General features: G+C 33.9%; 2 protein-coding genes across 2 annotated transcripts in view; both read left to right on the top strand.

Annotated features, from left to right (window-relative positions):
- The first annotated feature begins 5239 nt into the window (after window positions 1–5239).
- LOC123532378 (uncharacterized) lies at window positions 5240–10583 on the top strand. Its single transcript, XM_045313801.2, has 2 exons — window positions 5240–5704; window positions 7126–10583. Exons 1-2 carry the CDS (start codon window positions 5379–5381, stop codon window positions 8456–8458), a joined length of 1659 nt encoding a protein of 552 aa, XP_045169736.2. The 5' UTR covers window positions 5240–5378; the 3' UTR covers window positions 8459–10583.
- Window positions 10584–18081: 7498 nt separating this feature from the next.
- LOC123534205 (E3 ubiquitin-protein ligase Midline-1-like) overlaps window positions 18082–24814 on the top strand; it is a 46860-nt gene continuing 40127 nt past the window's right edge. The window contains exon 1 of the mRNA XM_053517394.1: window positions 18082–18532. Coding sequence (XP_053373369.1) covers window positions 18207–18532 — 326 coding nt within the window. The 5' untranslated portion in view covers window positions 18082–18206. The remainder of the gene's footprint in view (window positions 18533–24814) is intronic.

Here is a 24814-nt window from a genome sequence, read left to right as displayed (position 1 = left end):
TACAAAAAATAAATATTAAGGGACTGAGAAAACAGGCCAGAAGGTAATGATTAAAACAGCTTGCTTTAAAACCTGCCTACCCTACCCCATCCTTCCCCCCAAACGTTTGTCAAGGACATCAGAGCATCTAACTTTTAAAGGGTTGCACACCAAACATGGTATGTATCAAAACAGTCTCTTCATAACATCATTATTTTTTCTGTTTCTGTTTTTCTAAACTATACTTAAAAAGTTGTCAATAACTAAAATATAACGAAGTTTGTAAACAACATCTCTATAAAAATCAGATTTGTTCTCTTTTGGTTTAGGTATGGGCATCATAGTACAAAATGTATCTATATGAATGCGTCTTATATTACATCAAGGGTTTACTTCTCAACATCACTTCATGGGAATTAGATAAGAAAAAATATTAGTTGACTGATTTCCTTCTTTTATTAAGTAATCAATGCTTTCGCGTTAATTAGTAACTGAGTAACTGCAGTTAAGAATTCAAAAGCGCACGGCCGTTAGCATCCGAAGCACGTGAACGATGAACCGTGTTAAATCAGAAGTAAAATCACAAGACAACATTGTTTATGACTATATTTAAACACTATGATATAAATAACACTCAGCCTTATTAATCCAAATAGTACTAAATCGGACGTCATTCGTCTATTTGAAGTCATCATTGACGTATTGATTTAATCTCACCGGTTTGTACATCAATCGTTGTTTATTGCCGAATATACAACACTTTTCATTCTTTTTTAACTGAGCAAATAAATCGAGCCATGCAGTAGAATCTGTGCCCGTATGACGCGAGCCAATAGGTAGAATATCGTTGTATAATCGAGATTATTATATCTCACGTAAATCTTCGAGAAGAGTTATTCGTTGGTTTAAGAAATTCAAATGTGGGTTAGTTTCAACAGATGCACCACATGACCGTGGGCCGAAAACAGCAACGTCTGCAAAGATGGTTGCTAGAGTGAAAGAAATAGTTGCTACTGATGCAAGATACGCCGCTAGGCAAATAGCTAGTATGGTTGGCATCTCATTAGGAGCAGCTCATATAATTCTAAAACGTAATTTGAAAATGAGAAAGATCTGTACTAGATGGATTCCCCATCTGTTGACAGATGAGCAGAAAAAGGCACGCGTGCAATGCGCAAAATTGTTGCTTAAACAGTTTTCAAATTACAATGCACGGTCTTTCGCAAATGTCGTCACTGGTGACGAGACATGGGTTCACTTTTTTGAGCCCAAACGAAAGATTTAGAACAAAATATGGGCAACAAAGTCTGGCAATAGACCATGCATTGCAAAGCGGACCATTAGTGCCAAGAAGGTAATGTATGCCATATTCTTCACAGCACAGGGTCCTGCCATTCAGGTTGCTGTACCTAAAGGCAAATCCGTAAATGCGAAGTTTTATAAGACTAAAGTTCTTCTAAAACTGAAGAAATATTACAAAAATCGAAGACCCGCAACTGGTTTGGCCAATGTCAGATTGCTACATGACAAAGCGTCATCGCACAAGGCGTCTATTGTACAAGACTTTCTGAAGCAGGAAAATGTTGTTGTGCTCTCTCACCCTCCTTATTCGCTTGACCTTGCCCCGTGTGCCTTCTTTTTGTTCCAAAGGCTCAAAAAATACCTTTCTGTTTGAAAATTTGTGCAGCGCAAACACCTCGGTTCTGCAATATTCCAGTGTCTTCATAGTATACCTAGAAAAGACTATGAAAATGCCTTCAAGGATTGGATTAGAAGACTGAAACTTTGCATATCTATTGGAGGTGAATACTTCGAGGGGACCAAATAAAATTTTCATTGAAATCTATCAAGGATATATTTTATGTGCTTAGATGCATTCATATTTGAACAATCCTCGTATTATAACTATCAGAAAATTACTATTATATGAAAAAATATTATAATATGAATATGATTTAACTGTGTAATTAAAAAATTGAAAACAAATCAATAGTTAAATAGTGTCACAAAAGTATGTCTACAATGACAAGTCAGAATCAATAAGATTCAATAATACTACTGATGACTGCCATGAAAGTAAACAATATAAAAGTACCAGTAATAACTGAAATGCTTGTAACAAATAATTATTTGGAGAAAATAATACAATAATGTCATGTGAGTAACTGTATGTTATACACAGTCTTTGAATTGGGTCCCTGTACCTAATTTGTGCATCCAAAATGTCTCCTTCAGCAGCCTATCTATATTATCGTTAACACTGTCAATAGGCATAAAAATAAAATCAGAAACTATGGAAGGCCATAGCTGTCTTCTGATGTTGATATAGCACTTTATGCTGGACATATATCATTGTATGAAGAGCCTCTACTTGTATGTGCAATGCTTATACATGTATATAATGCACTTGACACTGTGTTGCGGGTTGCTTTCATCAGTATGTGCGTTTTTTTAACTTTATAAGCGGTTCTTTTAGATGTACATGTATATACAATGCTTTCATCTGATTGTGCGGTATATTAAACCTTGTATGCGATCATTTAAAATTGTTTAATATGTGGTGCTTTCAACTTCGTATGCGTCGTCTTTATCTGTATATGCTATGCATTTAACTTTGTTTACTGTACTTTTAACTATATGCGGATTTAACTGTATATGGGATGCTCTTATCTGTATATACGATGAATTTCACTTTATGTGTTTTGCTTTTGACACTAATATGCGATGTTTTAAACTTCATATGGTGTGCTTTTAACTTTATATAATATGCTTTTTACTGTATACGTGGTACTTGCAGCTGTATAGGGATTGGTTTTACATTTTCATGCGGTAGTTTCAGCTGCACATACGGTGATTTCAGCTTTTTATGTGGTGCTTTCTAATGTGTATGCAGTGCTTTTAACGGTATATGCGGTTGTTTCCCCTTTCGTTGGTCCTCTTTTCATTATGTGTAATCGATTTTCATATTCGGTGTTTTCAACTTTATTTGTGGTGATATCAAAGGTATATGCGGTGCAAACTTCATTATGGTGAAACAAAATTATGAGGATACAGTTTATTACGAAAAATAACGAGCTTCGCCGAAAACATTTGACATAGTACTTCATACATGTACAAAGCTACACCGATAAATATCAGAATGGACAGTATGTGTATCTTGGAGAAAAATTGTTAAGAACAATATCCTTCAAAATTTAAAATTTATAAAATAGCACAGATATTGTTTGTAAACTGTCATTGCTTGACTTTGAATGTTTAGGGCAATAAATTTGTCATTTTCTATCAAACTCTAATCAAAGTAGCTCATTTTCTCCCTTATCTGGCCAGATTTCTATGTTTACCAATGTTCCCTTATAGGTTACAACACACTTAATAGCTGTTCTTTTTTTGTTCTATATAAAATTGACATACTGTTTCCAATGGCTGAAGCACACATTAGGACCGATTTTTGAATGTCTGTAACTTACATTTTCTTGAAGAATATTCTCAGTGCTGAATAAAAATAAAAAAGTGGGCATCATCTTTGATGCAAGAAAAATATTTTCAGTCAAACACGCAAACTGCAAAATCAGCTGAAAAATTGCAGTGGTTGTGTATGATATAAGTATCTATGAAAAAATATAAAATGTTATTTTTTCATTATGAAAATTCTACCTACATGTCAAGAATAAATTTGAAATGTGATTTCAACAAAGAAAACGCAAAGAAAAATATGGAAAATAGCTCTAAAGAGCAAAACAACGGGGGACTATTTGAATTCGCTATTATGCGCGTGTCATTTTCCTATTTAGTGTCTGTATGCCTAGAAGAGGCAGAATGCCCTCGAATAATATCCTATGTCGGATGTTTTCGGCAATATTCGTTAACTTTCGTAATACTCAAATCTCATAATGTAGGTTGCAACGCATATAAAGTTGAAACACCGGATATAAATATAAAGGTACAGCATATACAATTAAATTAACCGTATATACAGCTGAAAGCATCACATATACAATGCAATGCGCCACATATAAAGTTAATATCAACGCACGTAAATTTAAAAGAAATGCACATACAGTTGCAGGTAGTTCATATACAGGTGAAAGTTGAAAACACCGCACATAAAGTAATTCCGATTCAATGTTACAAGCACAGCATATGCAGTTGAAAACACCACATATACAATTGAATGCACCACATATACAGTAGAAAGAACTGCATATAAAGTTAAACAGACCACAAATGCAGATGGAATCACCGCATATACTATTAAAAGCACCACATACATGTATACAGTTGAAACAACCATATACATAGTTGAAATTACCGCAAATACAGATGGACGCACCGCCTATACAGGTTCATGTATAAATACTGTATATAAGGGTAGAGGCATTTCATATACCGGTATATGTACAGCATATAGCGCTAGGCAGCTAGGGCGTTCCATAGATATACTATGGCCAGTACTGCTATAAAAATCTCGATCAAAACAATTGTGGATGTCAAATCTATGGCTATTCATACGGTGAGAAGCTTGGTGGCTAGTTTCACCAAAATACTGTATATTAAATTTTCTACATGTTATTAAATATTTATTATAATAACATTGTTACTGGTACAGTCTACATTATGCTTCAGTTTGTAATTCGTACAATGTTGTCAACTACTAAAACTGTCACTTTCACAAATGTTAAACAATGTGTACATCTTGGTCTGTTATATTTACTAGACATAAAATGTGGATATGTATTGGTAGATAAATATTTTGTTTTAACTAATGTATCTTTAAAATTTCTAGGACGTCTAAATGCCAATATACAGTTCGTTGGGTTACTTTATAAACGTTAAAAAAATCCCAGTACTTATTAATTATGTTACCTATATTAGGAAATGACGGATTACACTCTATAACAAATATTATAACATTATTGTAGTCTCTCTTAATTTTGATAAAAGCATCACTTTCGTTACACACATTTATCTCATCAAGTGCTTTATCAACAACCTTTTAGGATAATTTCTGTCAAGGAATAAATACTTGAAGTTAAACATGTAAGCACAGATGTGAACAAACGCACATTTTGAATGACAATAACCCATTTAGATTTATCAATCAATTCAAATTTCTATATTATTTCCCTTAGATGAGCATAATCTATATCCAATAACGGTGTCTATACATGTTTTGAAAATATAGATAACACTTTTAGGCCGCATGACTATATCTATGTGATATAGACCAATATTTGACAATGCGGTTAGTGTGGCGGTCGAATTGATAACTTGATAATATCTAGAGCAAACGTTGAGCTTCTTCGTATTATAAGGTACGTTTTGGATACTGAATAAGTCACGTTTTATTATAATACATACACGGTGGATAAAGGAACTAAAACACAAGAAAAAATACAAGGATGGCCTCGAGCTTTGTTCTAGGAAATACCTCCGAAGAAACGTTTAATATATTATGTTCAGCGTGTAAAGAACAAGATAAAAACAGGGAAGCTGAAAAATATTGCGTAGATTGTCAGGAGTACTACTGTTCTGAGTGTTTGAAATTACACTCAACACTTCCGGCTTTGAAGAGGCATAAACTCCTGGATAAGGAAGATGGTCATAGTGGACAATTACTCATGGTTCCGACAGAACGATGTGAGAGACACAACTTCAAAACTGTGGACATGTTCTGTCAGAATCATGACATGATTGGGTGTGGAACGTGTATGGCTGTGGATCACAGGTAACATATTCGTTCAATAATCATTTTAAATGGAGATATATGTACTATTATGTGTTCGTCCAAATTTCAATTTCTATTGTTAAATGGACATATATTAAAGGAATGAATGTCATATTCTTTTGTTTTACACACTTGTAAATTCCGAAACCGAAGTACACATATCCAATAACGAGATTTCGGGTTTAACAAGTGTGGAAAAACAAAAAAATATAAATATGATATTTATTACTGTTGTTTCTTTTTACAGTCATTGTTTTCAAGCCAGTAACTTTTAAGTATTTTGAACTGCTCCAAACAAGTAAAAAAGTAGTCCAAGATAGGGAGCAGCACAAAGTTATCCGAATAAATTTGTTTTACACACTTGTAAAAAAAAATCTGTTAGCCAATCAAATTGAAGGAAACAGGTCAAAAAAGAAACAGTCAAGCATAAAACATCTTTGTTTGGCATTATGCGCGTTCCATGGTAAAGCGCAAGCATATTTTGACCCCATAACTGATACTATACTTTTGAACGTGATCAAACAGCGAATGTCATGCACAATATATTCTTTTTATAGTTATTTTTTTACAAGTTCTGCTAAAATGCGGTAACTCATGTTCATATCGTTATATAACATCTGCAGAATCCTTCGGGATACGACGGTACCCTCGCCCTTCCAAGCTATGACATCAACCAATCCCTCGGGAATTTGAAGATGCCTTTACACGAAAAAGAAACACGCGTTATACCTATGAATAACTGATACAAAAAGCTTTTGAGTAGGCCTTGTAAATAACGTATTTGAATATTGACAGCAAAGAGATCAATCCATAGAAAATAACATAAATATCTTATAAAGGTATGACTTTCTGCAAATAGTTTATTCTAAAAAAATTTTTCGAACTTTGAAGTCATGTGATAAAGTTCATCATTACTTTAATCTTTAATTAAGATTTTTAGATCGAATAAACTGTTATCTTATTAATATATTATTGTAACGAACCTTTGTTAAACATAGTGTTATGCGTCGATACATAGAGGATTCATGTATTCAAATTATTTTATGTCACACTTAATGCTTTGAAAATGATTTTGCTCATATTATGTTTGAAGATAAAATATCGAGTTTAAACGACATTCTTGATTAACTCTTGAATACTGTAGATAATGTTATATACTGATTATTAGTTTCTGTTCAATTCAAGTTACATTCACTGTTTAAAAAAATGACATTGTTTGTATCTAAAAGATACCGATTGACAACAATGCAATATCTTTATCTTTTTAATTGAGTTTCAATGACTTTAGCTTTTACTTACATATTTATAAGCATATTGAATGCAATACTCTCACTAAAGAAATTAATGATTTACAGATTTCATTTATAATGAGTTTAAGAGTATAATGTGCTCTTATGTAAACGATCTATATTTTTTTCCAGAGCATGCCCTGACGTGTTTTACATTCCTGAATTTGTTGCAACAAACACAGCAGTACCATCAAATTTCTTACAACGCTTAAATGGTGTCGAATCGAAGTTAAAAGGATTTCTTAACACATTTGAAAATGAGAGGAAAAACCTACAAACAAACAAATCGACCGAAATAGAAACTATAAAAACAGTAACAAAAATACTTGAACAGCGAATCAAAGAGTCTGAACGAACTGCGATTTCTGATATCGAGAAAAAATACAATGAACTGAAAGATGACGCAAATGAATATATTGATACACTTAAACACCAACTAGAAAATGTGGAGAAAACTAAATATGTCGTCACATCAACTAACCAAAATCAGTCTCAGGCATTTGTTAATGTAAAATTGAACCAAAGCATTGCATTAGCAGCTGAAAAAAGCTGTACAGAAGTTGAAAAGATTAAGCTTGGAGGTAGAGTGAAGTTTGTTCTCGATCATGCAACCGAGGTAATGATGGCGAGACACTTATGCATAGGAAAAGTACAAATAATGCCCCGTCTTTATAGTTTCGTTCCCAAAGGCACGATCGACATCAGATTGAGCTCAGATTCAAAGCAATGCAACATTTATGGGTCGTGTGTCCTTCCCGATGGCTCAGTGGTTTTCTCCGATGCGGCAAATAAAACACTTAAGTTACTTGATTGCTGCAAGTTGACGGTCACAAATGACTGTAACCTTTCGTCAGAACCGTATGAAGTTTGTTGCGTGGAAGAAAACAAAATTGCCGTTTGTCTTACAAACGAAAAGAAAATCCAAATTTTTGTTTGTGATACATCTTTTATTCCCTTGAGATCAATTGATGTTAACTTTTCTTGTAGAGGAATATGTTACAGAGACGACACATTTTATGTTTCTGATGAAACATGTGTATACATGTGCGATAATGACGGAACAACAATGAAGAAGTGTGTTGACTTTCTAAAAGGAGAGAAACTTTTTTCACACAGAAATATCCACAGCATATGTTCTAGTATTAATGGACTGACATTATATATTTGTGCAAATGGTGAAGAAAAATGTGTTGCTACACTCGGGCGAGATAGTAGTGTTCTTAATATATCTAAGGCAGAGCTGAAATACGCAGACGGTTTAGCAATCGCTGAATATGGAAAAGTATTTGTGTGTGAGCCAAGATACGTTGCACAGCTTAGTGGAAATGGTTCATTTGAATTTGCCGTCATACATGATACTCCGTTGGCACAGGCGTTGTGTTTTAATTGTCGGACTGGTCGCTTGTATCTCCCAGCCTACGAAAAAAACATTATAAAAATATTTGAGTTTAATGTTGCACAATAGCTTTGAACATATACAAATGGTTCAAAGCTCCAAAATAAGTGATAAATTGTGTATGGAATATATTTTATCGCATAAATCCATTATCGGATGGATAAATTATTTTTATCTTATGCTTTTTGATAAATCATTGAGATATAAGTGAAAAATAAGACTACATCCTCGTTTAAGACCGTCGGATTCGTTCAAAATTTCATCATTTTTTCAAAATTACCTGTCGACAAAAATGAAAAAAAATTGTCATACAATGATGAATCGAAATTTAATTTCCAATTTTATGGAAATACATTGAAGTTCATTTATGTCCTAGTTCAGAAATCAGCGTATAGTATAATGAATAAAGTACATGACACTTAAATATATTTCTGTATTCTCAATTACTTTAAAGCACCACATCCATGGCAATTATTTCATTTTACAACTTGTATTCAAATACACTTTAATTTGTTCAAATATTATCAACTATTAAATTTGATCAAATATGGTGGTTTCTTTTGTAAAACTATTTCTGTGCACGTGTAACTCGTGCTGTGATTTACGTTATACAAAATTCACTTTGAGCATTTAAAAAAAAAACTTTTTTTGTTTAAGTCGATTACAATTTATGAACAACCATTTTTTCAAAATTTCCTGACTTCTATTTCATTAAATTATAGTTATTCAAATCAGATTTATTCTAATCAAAATAAGGCAATTAGTTCCTAAATATCTTATATTACAACACTTTAAAACGACAATGCCAACGTTTTGTTATTTCGGTATTGGAATGTAACCGAAATTACATTAGACAGGCTGTAGATCCATGGTTCCACGTTTAACATCACCAGGTGAACGTTTCGAATTACTTCAACGTCACCTACCGTTAACTTAACCTTTTTGTCACTGGAAACACTGGTCAAGAATTATCTATTAACAGTGCAACGACCTGAATGGATATCAAATGTTCTTTTTCGATCGCTATAATATTCATGGCTGAAATGTATAAGAAGGCTGTTTTAATGTGCTTGTGTTTATAATGTTGTTAATGCTTTACGTTCAACTTGTTATATCAGTAAATCAGACATTCTATTATGTTGAATGTAATTAATATTATTTCTATTTATTCGTTTATGGGTAAATATTTTATTCAGTACTCACCGGAACCAAATATCTCATAAGGGCCTCCTTAGATTTCTTTTTGTGTAAGAGAGACAATTCATCATCTATATAAGTAAAGCGATCTCTAGAACTTTCCCTTTTCACGACAGTTCCATTGCAAGGTAGACATCAAAAATTATTTACATTTCTTAAATTGTTCGTTTAATAATCATTTTATTCATAATTTCCTTAGAGGGTGATACGAAAAATGTTTATCTCTCGAAATATGAATATCGATCATGGATTTCTTGAGGTTAGCATTTTCTTTACTTCTCTGGATCTCTCTCTATATATACATATTGTTAAGAACAATGTTTGTGTCAACCGAAAGTACAACACTTTGATCCAGATCAGCTACTGCATTTCATCTCATAATAATGAAGGATATCGTGAATCATTTTATCATTATTATATTTGAATGTTTAAGAATCATTAACATAACATAACATGTAGTACCCAATATATCTCCATCTAAACAAGTTCCAAGTATAGCGCGCCATTTTGTTTGTTGTCATTTGGCTTCTCGTTACGTCATGTAAGGGTCACGTGATACTGAGTAACAATAACAACAACAGTTTGACCGTTACAGTAGAACAGAAGTTGGACGAACTCGGCAGAACCGGTAACATGAACCGAATTCGAGGTATATAAACCTGTTGATTTGATGTGTTGAGATTTTTAACACTGATAACAGTTTATTAGATACCGGTCATTGATCCATTATTTAAGAGTTTCTATTAAACATAGTGAACTTGCTACTTTTTGGTAACTTGACCAACAGTATCATTTTATATATACCAAGTCATATAAAACGCATTTTAACTGAAACTTGGTTAATTATCAGTTTGATATTCATAATCTAAGATCTCATATTGCATTCTGGAATTGTAGAAGACCTACATTGAAACTGAATGGGTTTAACCCAATCTGGTGCATTTTGAAACTGAACTATCTTTTTCTGTATTGTTGTTATTATTGTAAATTTGTCATTATCTAAGGTCATACAGACCTTTATTAAACAGTGTGTAACTAAAGTTTCAGTGTTCGTCATCCATTTTTATACACCCGAAGGGACGTATTGTGTTATACCCCCGGTGTCTGTCCGTCCGTCCGCCCGTTAACAATTTCGTGTCCGCTCTGTAACTGTTGAACCCTTTGAAGGATTTCATAGAAACTTGACACAAATGTTCATCACACTGAGACGACGTGCAGAGCGCATGTTTTGGATGTCTCGTTTTAAGGTCAAGGTCGCACTTAGGGGTCAAAGGTCATATGAGTGTGTTTCGTGTCCGCTCTTGAACTCCTTGAAGGATTTCAAAGAAACTTGGCACAAATGTTCACCACACTGAGACAACGTGCAGAGTGCTTGTTTCGGATGATTAGCTTCAAGGTCAATGTCACACTTAGGAGTGAAAGGTCATATATGACTTTGCTGTGTCCGCTCTGTAACTGTTGAACAGTTTGAAGGATTTCAAAGAAACTTGGCACAAATGTTCACCACACTGAGACGACGTGTAGAGTGCATGTTTTGGACGTCTCGTTCCAAGGTCAAGGTCACAGGGGTCAAAGGTCATATGAGTGTGTTTCGTGTCTGCTCTGTAACTCTTGAACTGCTTGAAGGATTTCAAAGAAACTTGGCACAAATGTTCACCACACTGGGGCGACGTGCAGAGCGCATGTTCTGGATGACTTGCTTCAAGGTCAAGGTCACACTTAGCGGTCAAAGGTCATATATGACTTTGCTTTGTGTATATTGCTCTGCATTGCAGTGCTCTTGTTTCTTTTTGGCAGATCCCCTGTTTGTTCTCTTACAATATTTTTTTTGAATTACTTCCTTTTTTTGTTACTATAAATAGCTTATTTTGAGACTTTTTTATTATTGGCCCTAGGGAAAAACCGAGACCACTTTTCTGTGGTACAACATGGATGGTACATCCAATTTTTAGATGTTTTTTAACATAACTTTACCTGGTAAAAAGTTTTTTGTTCACTTAGATTTTTTTTTGGCATTTCTTCTTTTTGTTGTTCCTGTCCGTTGGACTTCAACAGTCAAGTTCTTTAAATTTTGCTCCGATCATCTGATGTAACCCTTCGGGAGTATATTGCCCCGCTTAGCGGCGCTCTTGTTTAGAATTAGTTAATTTAAAAGACAATCCCTTCTCCAGCCTTAATTCTAAGATAATTAAATTGGAATTTCATGTTGCAACCCTTGTTAAGGTAGTTCTGTACGTTTGATAAACCGGAAGTGATGGCGTATCGTTATTTTTCCGGAAAACGTAGAATAAAGCAAGGATACGGAAATGAAAATCATTTTATGAATTAATGGCAACTCATGAGTAAATGTATTTTAATGGCATTGTTACTTAGTCTATCTCTCTAAAGTTAATATATCATATCAAAACATCTGTGACGTTTAAATAATTTAAAATAATGTCTTAAATTGTCTTGAAATGTGCGGTTCACTTTAAGTTTTGTCAAATAGCTCAAACATAAGCACACGGACCTATACATTTTATTTTACCATGTCATAGACCATATATTTATTTACGACTGTGAGAAGTTTCATTAAAATCTGCATTATAGAAAAATTTCTTTTGACGAAAATGATATGAATGTTGTAATTTTCCCATAGACTCCCATTATGAAAAAAATGCGTGAGGTCCAAATATTTCAAATCAGTCTAGCAAAAAATCAAGCACACGACCCTATCATTTTTATTTGCTGAATTTTCTAAGTATATTCTAAAGTTTTGAAAAATCAGGTTTTAATCAAATTCTACATTGTAGAAAATATTTCGATCCAAACGTGCAGAATTACCTTAACCGAATTATCCTGACAAAATCTAGACCGGTTAAGAGGGGCGTAACAATATTGTGTCTTTGTCACACATACCAGGGCTGTGTCCGGCAAATAGACGTTCAAAATTGGCATAATTATTTCATCCGGTTTAATTTCTTAATTTGATGTAAGCTAGAAGTGTCTTTTATTTACATTTATTTTCATTAAGAAATTTATAGGTGGAAAATGGACTCGATATGTCTAAGACTAATCGTGAACCTATCATTTAATTGTATACTTTAAACAGCTTAAGTTGGATATCAATTGCTATATTAGATACGTTTGGTCTAATGTTGGCTCTATTTTGTTTACGTCTTGTAAATTTTATGTCGAAATTCAACACATCTAACGTACTGTGGTAGTTGTCAATGTATCAGTTTGACTTGCACATGCACGAAAATATGTGTCTGCAAGTTTACCTAGTGTGTTGGTTGTAATGTCAAGTTAAAATCTGAAATTCCAATATACAATTAGTAATAACTGCAGTGCTGATGACGACAGAAGTGTGAGATACATGTGAGATATAGCTTTCAATATCCTTTGACAGCTATACTTAAAAGGACTGTATAATATCTAGCTGTTTGAAGTCCTGAAGATCAGATTAGGATTTTTATAATAATAGCTACAACTTAAAAGAAATTTTTGAGTTTTCGTATGTACATGTATTATTAATGGTCTACCTGTTTCAAGTATTTGGTTTTGTGACTTCTGTTTGTTGGTATTACGAAATCAAAACTCTGTCCGTTTACAAATATCTCAATAAAATAACATTTATTTGATTTATATCAGAATTAAGGGACCGTGCAGAACTTTTGGCCTTCTGTATACATTAATGGTCATATACCACCACAAGACATTTTGCAAGTTACTTGTTTGTGATTTTTGAATAAAAAAAAAGTGTCATATGTTACCTTGTTTTTATTGCCTGTACTAAAGTCGATTCTTTTTTTCACATTTTAGAGTATTATCTTCAAATAATTTAATATTAATTATGTGCATATGCATTTTGCCAGCTTCATGTCTTTGAATATTGATTTTAAGGTTACAACATTTAAAAATCATCCTTGGATTTCAGTACTGTTCAAGATAAGGCTCTAATAATGACATCTCAGTAAACACAAGAAGTGCGACAAAAAATTAAATCTGTACAATTCTAGTAAACATTTGGAAGAAAATTTTCATTTGTAATTTAATCATAATAAATAACAATGGGAATAAATTTCTTAGTGTGCAACTGTTGTCAATCTCTCAAAACCTTCAAATAAAAGGCAACAGGAAAATGCAAATTTGTTTTGTCATGCGTTTTATATTTCTATGTAAGGAATATAGTTGTTTACAAAAATTGTGAAACGTCGAAAGTGAACGAGGAAACCTTTTTGAATATATTCATAAGAAAGACAAACAAAATGTTAGTAGCAAGGATAATTTGATAACTACCAATATATTCTCAGTGCCGAGTAACCGGTAATTACTTCAATCTTTTGTTTTAATTTGTACAATTACCTCTTGTAACCAACAGAAATCAGTTCACATACATATGCATTTCATGGCATTATTTTGCTCAAGCTTATGCCCAAATTAAATTTGGCTGACATCTTTCATTTTCGCAAAATTCGCAGATATTTCATACCGCAAAATGAAACAAGTTGCACACTGTTCAGTATATTTCATTTCTATTGCAAAAATAGAACTACGACAAAGGTATCATGTCTTTGAAAGTATGTATATGTCTGTTTGTTTATTTGATATTGTCAACATCTGTTTTAAATTCCGGAATATTCTCGCTGGAGGGCGTAGCACGAGTGTACCCATATAGGCATAAGCGTGCTAGTAACCATATCAGTCGCGTCATTGCCTTTGAAGAAGTTGTTTATTATATACTTCAACACACTATCGAGTTCAAAATAGTTAAAATAGCTGGATCATAATAATATATCGACGTTAACAAACCTTTAAATTTGACGACGCAGAAGAAAACGACGTCAAAAAGACCTCAGACATCTACGGCGGCTCAATAAAATAAACCAGATATTGTGCCCGCTTCCTGTTATTGGCATGGTTGATAGAAATCTGTCCTATATAGTTAAAGAAGATGTCGTTAACGTGACTTAAACGTACTTAAACAAAGGTAAAGGTAAGCTTTATTTAACGTCTCATATAATCAACATACAACATGAGGTACAAAGCTCTTGTGCGAAAAAGATAGATATCTTGTAACAGATACTTACGTTGGCTTATTTTCCCTTTAAATACTGGGCTCCAAGCAAGGCAGTTACCAGTACCATTTTTGCACGTCATTAGTATTTCGCGGCCAGGGATCGGACCCCTGGCCACCCGCTCTCAAAGCGGACACTGTACCACTGAGCTATTTAGACCCGGATGTGAACCCATGACATCCCGCAATAAAGACAGGGCGGTCTACCACCAGGCTACGGACATTTGCTTTAATGAAGGTAACATTTATTGAAAGTGAAACAAAAGACCACAGCACAAATATAATACAAGATAACAATGTTATTATGGCAAACATTATCTAACGCATTATATATTTTTTGAAACCTTGACACAGACTTGGTCGTTATATTTCATCAAAAGTGTGTTGAATGGGAAACATATATGCGCTTATAAAGGCGGATTAGTTTATAAATTTCCATTATTTGTGTTGTGTCTACGTAATAAAAAAAATAGTTTCACTCACTTCCAAGTCTCTCTAATCGGAAAATTTATAAATATACTTGCTTCCACCTCCTTTCCCTTTAAATTAATTATCCCTTTATCAAGAATGTCGGTGAAAAGTGGTAGAGCACCCCGCCAAGAGTACAGGGTGTCGTGGATTCACTCCTTAGCCACGACATACGAACGACGTGAAAATGCTACCAGTGGCTTGGGGATTACGATTAAAGTGAGTACTGGCCTCTCTCCTCTCATACCCTCGTGGCTGTTGGTACCATCTGGAATAAAGTGTCCAGAGAAGTTGTAGAAGAAAAAATAGAAAACTCGAAACAGCTTGGGAAATGCAAGGACACACAAAATAAATAATAAATGTTGAAAAGATATATCTGTAGGTAAATTTGCGAGTATGAAAACCACGCTGAACCCTATCTCCACAGTGCGTTGAAAGAAAATAAATGAAAATTTTCGGTGCAGGATTTTGTTCATTTTACCATATGCCACTCAAACTGCTACAAAATATGTATTTTCGAATCAAAGAAATACTAAATATTATGAATGCGTGTGTTCCTTTTTCAAGAAAATGTCGTTTAACATTCTTATGCGCAAAACAAGTGCAGAGTTTTTCTAAAGTACACCGCTATGTTTTGTTGTGTTTTTTTTTCTTTTGTTTTCTTTTTTCCCCTTTTTTTCAGATAATCAAATATATGATTGTTCTTTTACCTGAGATTTCTTTACTGAAGAATGTATTTCACCTTATCAAAATGACACAAAACTGATTTCTCTTTGTAAACAATGTCAATGTTCACCAGAGTGAAATTGCTGAAGAAGGAGAAATGCATACTTGTTTCACTATTACGTCCTGTAGAAAGCAACCGACTTGCAACTTGAAATGTATATAATGTTCCATGATTATTCCAATATCATAAAATGTCCGATCGTTAACGTGAGAAATTAAACGAAGCAAATAATTATTTGTTTACACTTCAACCATGTGGAATTAAAGGCATGTACTATCACGAGACTCCCGTGCATTTTTGAACCTCGTGGTGAATAAACTGAATTTTCTTTAAAGTATGGTGCTTAAGTTGAGCCTCATAAACCTCAAATTGTATAAAACATGGATAAATCAACATTTGTGAGTTTACGACGCATGAAACGCATAAAAATTCCTTTACACTTCAGGCAGACCCGTCTATGCTGGCTTTCAGTAAGGTCTAAAAAAAAATTCTTTTTTTCAGATAATCAAATATATGATTGTTCTTTTACCTGAGATTTCTTTACTGAAGAATGTATTCCACCTTATCAAAATGAGTATTCCCCACGACTTCCGACAAACCCGTCTATGCTTTCAGTAAGATCTAACTTGTCCCGGGACCAAAAAGTAGAAATATAGTGGACCGATGTTTCACAATTTTCTCGAAAAATATTTGAATATATATCGTGATTAAGCAAATGTTTCGAAGACGATTTAAAGATTATATGTACACTTTATAAATATACAATTACATATGTGTGTACAAGTTACGTTTAGCAATTTCTGTCATAATCGCAGAAAGTGTCATCAATTTCAGTATAATAAATTAAACCTTTATTACACTTGCACAATTCTTAGAACGAATTTTAGACCATTGCTAAATCCTGTCCACCTTACCTCTGAGAGTTGTCTTACAATTTTTTGGAATACCGTAAATAGAAAAACATCTTGTTCAGACGATGCACTACTTTTATGTATGCTGAAAGTGGCAGCATGTATTTTCGTTTTAATAAATGCAGTGGTCAGATTTAAAAACATATTTTAAAAATTAATGCGATTAGTTCTATTCTGTAAGGTAATTCTCCTGACTTTTGCTACTCATGATTTTTAATAAAGAAATTAAAAACATCCATAAACGCTAAATTGCAGGTAAAATAGCTACTTTGTTTATTTCCGAATTTAAGTTTTACTTTTTATCAGCTACATTTTGTTGAGGTCTTGCAAACTCAGCTGTTTCATGCTATGGAACGGCTGCATTTGAAAGTTTTGATTCACTATCTTTTCACACCGCAAGTGAAGGTCATTCGAAGTTCAAGATGGCAGAAGTACCTTAAGAAGTCGGTTAATTATGAAGGTATTTTTTTTTTTTGGTTAGTTTCTGTTTTTAAAACAAGAGCATTAATCGATAATCGAAAAACATATAACTTAGTTATAGGTTAGACGTTTACGCGTTATCAGATTTACATATACAAAATAATTCATGAAGATTATGCTGTTATTGCATGATCATTAAACTGTTATACAATTATAGAAACAATATTCAACAATTTGAATAAACGGTTTACAAACATTCGAGATTGCCGAGGATTTTATTGTGAACTGTATACAAGCCCCTTTTCACTGCCAAATAAGAAAAGTGAGTGCTAATAAGGGGCCTGAGAACTATCTTTTTAGGGCGTTGTGTTACAGTTAGTGGATACTTCAAAAGCTGGGTCATGATAGATAAAGAAGCTTACGCTTATTCAGTGAGTGTCGGGGGTGGCATTCGTCCATTAAAATATCCTTTAAATAAAATCAGAATCATGTTTCAATAGCTATTATACATAAATAGGGTATACAGGGTTGGACTGTATGTTTTACTTATTTGAACTTTTTAAAAATAAAATGAAGACAACTATGACAACCGACAGGCAAGATATTAAAGCTGAAATAAAGGTCAGCGTGCAACACCTAATGTATATCTGTTTAAAATATACCTTGTAGTACATTAACATTTGCATTTACCTTTTGAAGCTAAACAAAATAGCACATATGTGAACAAAATGCGCATTTGAATATCAATAACTCGTTTAGTTTTATCAATCAATTCAAATTCCTACATTACTTCCCTTAGACCAGCATATCTATACCCGGAAGAAATATCAAGTAACGATTCTAAGAAATCTAGCGTCTACATTTTTTGAAAATACAGATAACACTTTGAGGCCGTGTGATAATGCGAAGGTCGAATATCTAGAACACACTTTAAGATTATTCGTGATATACGGTGCGTATTGGACACTCAGTTACGTTTATATACATAAATAACGGTGAAAAAAGAACTAGAAAAGGCAAGAAAAAATCAAAAGGATGGCTTCAAGCGGTGTTGTAGGAAACACCTCCGAAAAAAAGATTGGTATGCTATGTTCTGCGTGTAAAGAACAAAATAAAAACAATGAAGCTGAGAAATACTGCGTAGATTGTCAGGAGTACTACTGTTCAGAGTGCTTGAAATTGCACTCGACACTTCCGGCATTGAAAAGGCATAAACTCCTGGGTAAGGAAGCTGGTCAGAGTGGACAATTACGTATGGTGCCAACAGAACGATGCGAGAGGCACAACTTTAAAACTATGGACATGTTCTGTCAGAATCATGACGTGATTGGGTGTGGAACATGTATTGCAGTTGACCACAGGTAACTGATAAAATTCTTGTTTGAATTTCGTGATTTCTGATTTCTGTACGCTCGTGAACGATTAGAAATATTAAACACGAAATATTTCTAAACGCTTGTATTGCAAAATGCCAAAGAAATATGATGACTGTATTAAACCCATTTCATTCTCTTATTTGTTTTCTTTATATCGTCATAATATTGACCGTAATCTTCGAAAACAAATAGAACATGATTTTTTTTCCAGATCAATTATAAATTATTGAGATTGTGTGCATATTTGATAGGTGTGTCCTGTCTTGTTGCAACTCGGGGACATTTTGTTTGTTTGTTTTGGGTTTAATGCATTTTTTCAACAGTCTATCAGTTATGTAACGGTGGATAGTTAACCTAACCAGAATTCCTGGATTCTGTACCGGTAGAAACCTGTTATCAGCAAGTAATTGTCAACCTTCCCGCATGAATCAGAGATGGTGAACCCAATGTCTTTTATCAAATCGTCACGGAGAACATACCCGGTATGCCTCGCCCGAGAGTCGAACTGACGACCCTGCGATCTGTAGATCTGCGCTCTCCCTACTGAGTTTGGCGGGCTGGCTAACTTGGGGACAGTCATAAAAAATATGATTCATATGTTTACATCAAATGAACAGTTTTACGTGTTAACTATCACAGTTGTGCCATATAAGCGATTCAGTTATTCAAATTAATAAACTTGTTATGCAAATGATTCGAATGAAAAATAAGTTATAAATCATCATATTTTCAATCATGCAGGCGGTGGAATTAGTCATAATATGGCATTTAGCCATTCGATGAAATCATAATAGCCATTCAATAACTCGAATAAATAGAGGTAACTTACATCCGTAGAAAACACGATTTTATTAATTTATTATTGATATTTAATTCAATTCACCTCTTTTTCTATAGAATATGTCAAGATGTTTTTTACATACCTGAATTTGTGGAGTCGAGGGCAAACGTCATACCAGAATTTCTACAGCGCATGAAAAATATCGAAGGCAAATTTAAAGAATTTCTTCAAACATTTAGCGACGAAGTTGCTGCTCTAAAAGCAAATAAACATAAGGAAATAGAAACCATCAAAACGTTTGCGAAGAAACTTGAAGACAAGATAAAAAAAGGCAGAGAGAGATCTCCAAAGTTGAAGAACGATACGATAAACTTATGGTGAAAATAAACGGAGATATTGACAACATAAAAAGAGAACTGGAGACTTTCGAAACAACAAAAGGCTTCATTGAGTCTACAGTCGAGAATAACTCTCAAGCTTTTGTTGCTATGAAACTAAATGGAAACAAAATTGCTACAACTGAAGCAGCAAGCGATGACATTGGTCAGATCAAACTTGGTCGAAGAATTCATTTCACGTTAGATCCCATGCTTGAGGAGATCAGTAAAGAACGAATGTGCCTCGGGTATATCAACATAATGCCCTATAGCTTTGAATATAAAGGTGCAGTTGACATAAAGTTAGATTCAGATGCAGATCAGTGTGATGTGTATGGTTCATGTGTCCTTTCAGATGGATCGATAGTGTTCGCTGATAGAAACAATAAAAATCTTAAACTGGTCGATGGTATTGCTCTGACGGTTATAGATCATCATGATCTTAAGACTGAGCCATGGGATATGTGTTGCTTAGATGATAAAGAAATAGGAGTTTGTCTTGACAACGAGAAAAAAGTTGAAATCTTTAAAATAGATCGTGAACTGTTCTACAAATATGAACTTAGTTTCAGCTTTGGCTGTAGGGGAATATCATATTTTGAAAACATACTCTATATCTCTGATGACAGATGTTTATACATGTGCAGCCTGGACGGAAACATATTGAAAACTATAACCATTGATTCAGTAGTAAACGGTATTCATAACATATGTGTAAGTAAACATAACAAAACTATATTTGCTACCGACGGCCTCAGCAACGGTAAAGGTGTTATTTGTCTTGATAGTAGTGGCCATGTCCTTAATACTGTTACAGCCGAAATAAAATATGCTCATGGTTTAGCAGCTGCATATGATGGAGAAGTTTTTGCATGTGGATTTTCGTCCAAAAACGTTATTCTTCTAAACGAAAGGGGAGAATTTGAAAATGTTGTTATTGAGAAAGATCTACCAGGACCACAGGTTTTGTGCTTCTGCTGCAGCAGTGGCCGTTTGTATGTTCCAAATTGGAGAAGTGATGATAGCGTGCAAATATTCGAGTTGGAATGAACTCACTTCTTGAACTGTCACCTGGTCTAAGATAAAACATTAAGGCAATTCTCTTTTAGTTGCATTTTAACACATAAGTCAATTACATACATTCGGCAAAGAGAACTTGCAAATACTGAAAAGGCTGCCTGGAAAATTCATGTGAGGACATGTTGTGTTCTAATTGAAAAAATAATTTTTAATAACTGTTTGACTCAAAATATTGTTCTTTATAAGATTGCAAAACAGAGTCTTATTCTTCAGGGCTGTATAAGTAGCATTAAGAATTTTAGTTAAGTAGATGTTTAGAGCGTTTCATATTTTTGTTCAAATGTTTCGATAGGAAATTTCATTTATGTTTGCATAAATATTTATGCCCCCCACACCTCGAAGAAGGAGGGGTATATTGTTTTGCAGATGTAGGTCGGTCGGTCGGTCGTCGGTCGGAATGTAGACTAATCCGTTTCCGAATGGTAACTCAAGAACGCTTAGGCCTAGGATCATGAAAGTTGTTTGAAGGTTGGTCATCACCAGCAGATGACCCCTATTGATTTTGAGATCAGTATGTCAAAGCTCAAGGTCACAGTGACCATGAACAGTTAAACAGTTTCCGGATGATAACTCAAGAATGCTTGGGCCTAGAATCATGAAAGTTGATTGAGTGGTTTGTAATCACAAGCAGATGACCCTTACTGATTTTGAGATCAGTAGATCAAAGGTCAAGGTCACAGTGACCAGGAACATTAAAACGGTTTCCGGACGATAACTCAGAAACGCTTAGGCCCAGGGCCAGAAACATTGATAGGGAGGTTGGTCATGACCAGCGGATGACCCTTATTGATTTTCAGGTCATTAGGTCAAATTTCAATGTCACATTGGCCAGGAACAGTTAAACGGTTTTTGGATGATAACTAGAGAGGTTAATCGTGACCAGCAGATGACCCCTATAGATGTTGAGTTTAGTAGGTCAAAGGTTAAGATTACATTGACCCGGTACATTTAAACCGTTTCCAGATGATTACTTGAGAACGCTTGGGTTTAGGATCACGAAACTTGAAAGGGAGATTGGTCATGATCAGAAGATAACCGCTATAGCTTTTGAGGTAAGTAGGCTAAATATCAAGGTCACATTGACCCGGAACAGTTAAACCCTTTTCGGACTATACCTTAAGAGCGCTTTGGCCTAGGATCACGAAACTTAATAGAAAGATTGATCATGAACAGCAGATGAACCCTGTTGATTTTGAGGTCAATAGGTCAAAAATCAAGGCCACTTTGAACCAGAAAAGTAGAACATTTGTTTACAGTGAGCAAAACATTTATGTTTCTTGTGCAATTACTGAATGCATCAAGGCGGGGGAGGGGGGGGGGGGGCGTGGCTAGGGGGGAGAGGGCATTTCGTGTTCTACGAGCTCTTGTTTGAATAATTATAAAGGTAACTGGCCTACGTGATTGTTTTATTTATTGTTTACTGATAAAGAGCTTGCTACAAAAAATGTTTCATAGACAACACTTAAACCTCGACAATTTTAGTATCCTATGCAGGAAACTAGCATCATGACCTGTATGACTGTGTAGCCGTTGCTTGAATGTTATTGGTAACTTTATGCACGTGTAAATTATTACTTAGCGCTAACGGATGTAATGGTAATCTATGTTTAACTCCAAAGAATGTACGTTTATGTGATTCAATTGGTTTATCCTTAATATTAGTCATGTTTTGAAGAATATAGTAGCAGTCCGACCTCTGGTTGTTCCGTTAGATTTTGAAATCTTGCTACTGGTAACTTTGAAGCAAAATAAGTCTGTATTTTCTCCTGTAACATTAATTATCTCTTTTTTCATTTTCGATTACTTAAAGCTGATATCACCCATTTTTGTTATAAGCAATTTATGATCATATAATGTTATATAAAATGTATTTTAATGAGCACAATTATCTGAATCCTCAATCAAAATAGTGTTTTGAAATGAGAGTCTAAAATTGCCAAACAGTTAGTCATATCTTGGTCTTTAGATTCAAACATAGTGCATGAACCCTTAAGGGATCTGTTAACAACATCAAAGTGGCTAACGTGTAAATACTATTCCGCCGACTCTGGTCTTATCTACCTTACAGGTCACATGAGAAAACTGTTTTTAAATTGTTTGTATTTTTGTATCAATTATGTTATCTTTCGATACTGTTATAATGATGGTATTATGCCAAAAGCTATTTGTATATAATAGAAGAACAAAATCGAACTAAAACAATTTAGTATAAACTAACCTATTCATGTGAAAAATTCCAGTCGCCTGTGCATTATATGGATGCAGATGGCAGTGCTTTTTATTTTCTCACAGCGACCAAATGGTTTTAACCAGGTGCTTGAAAATTGCTCAAGCAATAAATTAACAAGAACATTTCTTTTTATGAAATGCATTCTTTTTTTCCAAAAGCAAGGTTAGCATAATTCGCAAATTTTACTGTCTGTTGCAAAAAAAAACCATGTCCTTAAATCTAAGGAACCAGTGGAAAAGCTTGGTTTTATTTTAGAAGCTGATTTATCAGGTAGATCTATATCCATTATGGAAAGTTAATTCAATGTCACCTAGATTATTTTTCCACATCTTGGTATTGTATTCTCGAAAAGAAATTTAAAAATATGTATATTTTTAATAATAAATGTCCCGGATACAGTTGGGTTAAATTTTGAAAATGTAAGGACCTTCACAGCATATCTAGCTCAAATTGTCATGTGCCTAGTATCGATGGTTTCACTACTTCATTACTTTAATACATGTAGAGTACAGTTAAATTAAAGAAATATAGATTATTTTATCCACTTTGTTTGCTTACTGACTTAATACTGGGTTATCTGTGAGCCTATGAGCTGTCACCTGAACATATTTATTATCGTAAGTTAAGATTACGGTTTGTTCTTTTAGCCAAGTGTTCCTGGTAGAAACTAATAGGGCTCCTGCTTACTTCTGAAGCAATTAACCTTATCACCATAGCAGCAAAATTCCTGGCCCCTGTAGAGTTTTGGGGCCACAGGTCATCACAATATAGGATCATGCGCATGTATCGTTACAGCTTGAATATATTACAAAAAGAAATTGTTGTTTATAATTGAACATCGTGGAAATTTATTTCAAAAAGAAGTAATATGATAATATTGTTTATAGTTTCAAAATTGTGGCAAATGAAAACTTCAAAAATAAAATTATTATACATCTTATGTATTTTGCAGTTTCTAACTAAGCACTGAGTTTGATATTCTAAATCATCTAAAAATATACTTGTAAAGAATACTATTTACATGAATTTCATAAAAATAGATTTCAGTACTTCGAGGAAAATAAGCGATTACAAAGTAAGAAAATGGAATTTAAAAAAAAAACTGCGATTTGCATACTTTGAAGCCATAATAAATATAGACAAATGATAAGATTGTTTGCGATTCCATGGAACGTAGCTTTAAAATTGAAGTTTGGTTATATTATGAAAGATCATAACAGACTTTAAAATGCCAAATAAAGAAAACAAAAAAGACAAGCCCGAGTCGTAAATCAAACCCGGTCAATAAATATTTTCTTGCAGTCTTTACCATTACTACACGGACTGGGATAAAGTTTTATAACTAATGCATTTTACCTAAGATACCCCCATTCCAAACACTTTTCAATTTTGAATGAAAAAAAAATCAGTAAAAGCAACTTATTTTTATGTGTTTCCGTAATTTATAATCTGTCAATAACTAAGTTTCAAAGCCTTCTTAAGAAATATACAGCAATAATTTCCTGATATTTAAAAAACACTCTTTTTTTGTTGTTGTTTAATTGTGGGTAAGTGTCTTTAAAATTATTTCTTAGCTCATTCGAACGGAAGGGTCAGGTGGAGTTATTAGTATCGGCGGGTGGTCCCGAGTTCATGGCCCAGAAGTTTATAAATATTTTTTTTGAAACTAGGCCAGAATTACACTAAACTTGGTCTACAACACTCTTCAAGGGGATTAAAATGGGTCTACTTTACTGCTTTTAGGTGCAGTTACAGGTAAAGATACGAAAATCTTTATACAACTTCTTCTCATGAACCTC

This window comes from Mercenaria mercenaria, chromosome 11 (assembly GCF_021730395.1).
Source record: "Mercenaria mercenaria strain notata chromosome 11, MADL_Memer_1, whole genome shotgun sequence".
NCBI lineage: Eukaryota > Metazoa > Mollusca > Bivalvia > Venerida > Veneridae > Mercenaria > Mercenaria mercenaria.
This window is presented reverse-complemented; position numbering and strand designations above follow the sequence as displayed.